The 3,704-nt window shown below is 39.8% G+C and overlaps 1 protein-coding gene across 1 annotated transcript; it reads right to left on the bottom strand.

Annotated features, from left to right (window-relative positions):
• Nucleotides 1-2,465: 2,465 nt before the first annotated feature.
• On the bottom strand, nt 2,466-3,431 carry LOC110263822 (uncharacterized). Its single transcript, XM_088489515.1, has one exon. The coding sequence runs from the start codon at nt 3,277-3,279 to the stop codon at nt 2,524-2,526; it is 756 nt and encodes a 251-aa protein (XP_088345641.1). The 5' UTR covers nt 3,280-3,431; the 3' UTR covers nt 2,466-2,523.
• Between the last annotated feature and the right edge of the window lie 273 nt (nt 3,432-3,704).

The following is a 3,704-nucleotide window of genomic DNA, read 5'->3' on the forward strand; positions in this document are numbered from 1 at the left end:
TGAATTCCCTCTTGAACAACTATTTACTCATAGTGATTAAAAATATGATGTTAATAAAGATTAAGGTTAAGTACGATTTTGGTCCCTAACGTAGAAGCTGAAAATTTATTCATCTCTAGCCTTTTTTTCGTTACAAAATGATCCCAAAAGTTTCATTTTATTTCAAAAAATTGTCCTTTTTACCAAAAAAATTTTTTATTACCAAATTACCCCTCCTTAAAAAAATTATAAAATAAAAAAAGAAAGAAAGAAAGGGAACGACGAGAGGGGAAAAGAGAATCGGGGAAGGAGGGTGAGGGATGAAAGAGAATGGGGAGGGGGGAAGGGAAGAAAGAGAATCGGAAAGGAAGGTGGGTGGGGGGAGGGAAGAAAGAGAATCCGGAAGGGAAGGTAGTGTCGCCACTCCTCGCGCCACTGCGCCCGCCGCCGCCTGTTATGGAGAAGGGAAAAATGCATTCAGTGCTGCTGCTCGCCGTTTTTACCTCTGTTTTTGTTTCTATTTTTGCTGCTTCTGGTTTTGCTTTTGTTGTTGCTTCATTATCCATTGTTGTTGTTAGTGTTGTTCTTCTAGTTGTTATTGTTTCATTGTTGTTGTTGTTTCACTGCTTTTGCTTTCTGTTTCTGCATTCTACTTCTACATTCTGCTTCTACTTGCTTTTGCTTCTGGATTCTGCTTCTGCCTGCTTCTATTCCTGCATTTGGTTGATTTTGGGGAAGAAGGGGAAATGGTATCTTCATCCGAAGGATGATTTTAAAATAAACTGAAACCTTTGGGACCATTTTGTAGCGAAAAAAAGGTTGGGGACGAAATAAATTTTCGGCCTCTACGTTAGGGACCAAAATTGTACTTAACCCTAAAGATTAATATAACGTGCAGAGGCTATTTGGATGTAGAAGACTGAGGAGTGGAATGAGGATGACTGTATATTTTAGGGCTATTTTGTTGAAGGGTAAAATCAAGGTTCTGAAAACTGAATTAGTTATCGAATCACTTCGAATACTAGTTTACTGGTTTACTAGTTCGATCGATTCAATTGTAGTTCAACTGGAATAACTATTCTATAATAAAAAATAAATAAATAAGCTTAATTATTTTGTCAATCCCTATAATTTTATTGAATTTTCAATTAAGTCTCTAAACTTTTTTTTCTTTTCAATTGAGTCCCTATACCATATCAAATTTTATAATTAAGTCCTTATTAACAGTAAAAGTTCAAAAAAAATCATGTAATATGAAATTTCTAATTTGCCCATACCCTCCACATTCATTTGACCTCAGTAGATGAGAGATGGAAACAGTGCTGTCGTCGGAGTAGCAGCAACAACATCATCAAGACCCAAACTTCCGCTATGAATACATGAAACTGATACTTATTATTTGAGATCAACAAGAAAAGTTCCCAAAATCTGAATTAAAAACCTTAGTATCATGAAAAACAAAAATCTAAATCAAACAAACTAATGATAACAACATTCTCAGTCAACTCCAACACTTACAATAATAAATAATCCAATGTTAAATTCCCCAAATTAACCGGTTCTAACGCACTGAGAGTAACGACCTTTCTTCAAGTAGCGTCTGATCCTTCCAACAGGAAATTGGAGACCGACGTTGATAACAGCTCATTTTTTCACTTTTTTTAGGAGACTGTCCATGGAGGCAAGTTTACGGAGCAAAGAATGAGTTTTTTGGGTGCGAAGAGAGCGATGATGATAGTAGAGTGGAAGAGAATGTGTGTTGGGTTTGGATTTATTCAAACTCGGATAGGGGTCAAGGTGACTACAAGGATATGCAACTACACGGATGTATTTTGGACGTTGGATTCTCTATTATCAACGGTTATGGTTATTGCAACTGGTGCTGTCTGAATTGACATAGTTGCTGTTGTTGCTGGCATAGTTCGGTTATCCATCACCACCGTAGCCTCGACTTCACCACAATGGTGTCGCCTTCCTCCACTATCGCCTTCTCTCACAGCCTCCATCCCCTCTTTCTCTCTTTCTTTTAACCAATTACTTTACTGATGAAGATGAAGGGAAAAGTTGTAAAAAGATAATGATAATATAATTACTTAAATAAATGGGTTAAATACTGAAATCGTCCCTAAGGTTTGGGGTGAAAATCAAAATCGTCCCCGACCTTTTTTTGTTATTAAAATCATCCTCAACGTTACAAAACGTTATAAAATCGTCCTTTTCTACTTTAATTTTATTTTTTTACCAAATTGCCCTTAATTAATAATTAATATAAATGATAAAAATAATATTAAAAACTAAAAACAAATCCCCCTTCCCTCCCCCGCCCCCAGCCCCCACCCCCCACCTGCACCCCCACTCCTTTCTCTTCCCTTTCTTCTCTCCCCCATCCAAGCAGAAAATCTACAAGCAAAAAACCTCACAACAAACTCAGATTATGCAATACAAATAGAAATTTCAGTTCACACAGAAGAAGAAGATGAAGAAGACGCAGAAGAAAAATCAGATTTCTGTTTCCTAGTCCAACCACAGCAGCAACAACCAAAATCAACAGAATGGCAGTTCAAACAACAATTCAACAATCCTCATTGTCAAGTTATAGTTACAAATATGCGGTGTCACAATTTCAAAAACAACAACAAAATTCATGCCAAACTTCAAACCAGATTTGAACAAAACTGCATCCGCATCAGAGATATCTTCTTCCATGAACAAGTTCAATCGATTTGAACACACAAGCAACCCGAATTTCAATTCTGCAATCAGATTTCCTGATTCAGGGACCAGCTTACATGTATGCCGGCACGCAACCTTTGGATGCCGGTGGTCGTCCGGGCGGGGAACAAATCCGATCGAGGACGAAGCAGCGGCAGATCTGACAACAAGTATCGGCGCCAAGGACGGCACCTCTGTGAAGGGGGAGCAGATGCTTGCGATGCCCTGGGTTGACGGAGTGGCAGCAGCGATCGGCACCGGAGATCCTTGAAGGTGTGGCGGAGGGTTCCGGCGCGTTTCTCCGAAGGGTTTGTCCGAGGGTTCCACCTGATGCAACTCAAGCAAGCTCTTCTCGATCTCTTTCGCCGCATCGTGCCTGTCCTGAATCTCAACCACGGTTTCCATCACTTTTCCCATCCCATGCTCCCCAATCGCCTTCCCCAAGAACTCCTCTTCCTCACCATTCGAAATGATCTTCTCGATCACTTCTTCGTCCGGGTACTCACCGGTCACCGTAAAGTACCTTCTTTCAACAGTCTCCTTGTACTCTGTCATCATCCTTTGCCTCAGCCCCTGGAATTCCATCATCAGCTCCTTCAGCTTCTTCCAGAGCCCGTTCGTGACCGCAATCCGAGTGCGGTAGATGGCAGTTGTGGTCCCGTCCTTGAGTCCCGAGAGCCTCCTTGTCCATGTCTTCCAGATGGGCTCAAATGGCCCAGGCCTTCTTCGAGGGAAAGGGAAGAGAAGGGAGTGGGGGTGCAGGTGGGGGTGGGGGGAGAGGGGGGGTGTTTTTAGTTTTTAATATTATTTTTATTATTTATATTAATTATTAATTAAGGGTAATTTAGTAAAAAAAAATAAAATTAAAGTAGAAAAGGACGATTTTATAACGTTTTGTAACGTTGAGGATGATTTTAATAACAAAAAAAGGTCGGGGACGATTTTGATTTTCACCCCAGACCTTAAGGACGATTTCAATACTTAACCCTAAATAAATATATTTTTAAAATTAA

Source organism: Arachis ipaensis, chromosome B6, assembly GCF_059453495.1.
Source record: "Arachis ipaensis isolate K30076 ecotype BB chromosome B6, ASM5945349v1, whole genome shotgun sequence".
NCBI classification, from domain to species: domain Eukaryota; kingdom Viridiplantae; phylum Streptophyta; class Magnoliopsida; order Fabales; family Fabaceae; genus Arachis; species Arachis ipaensis.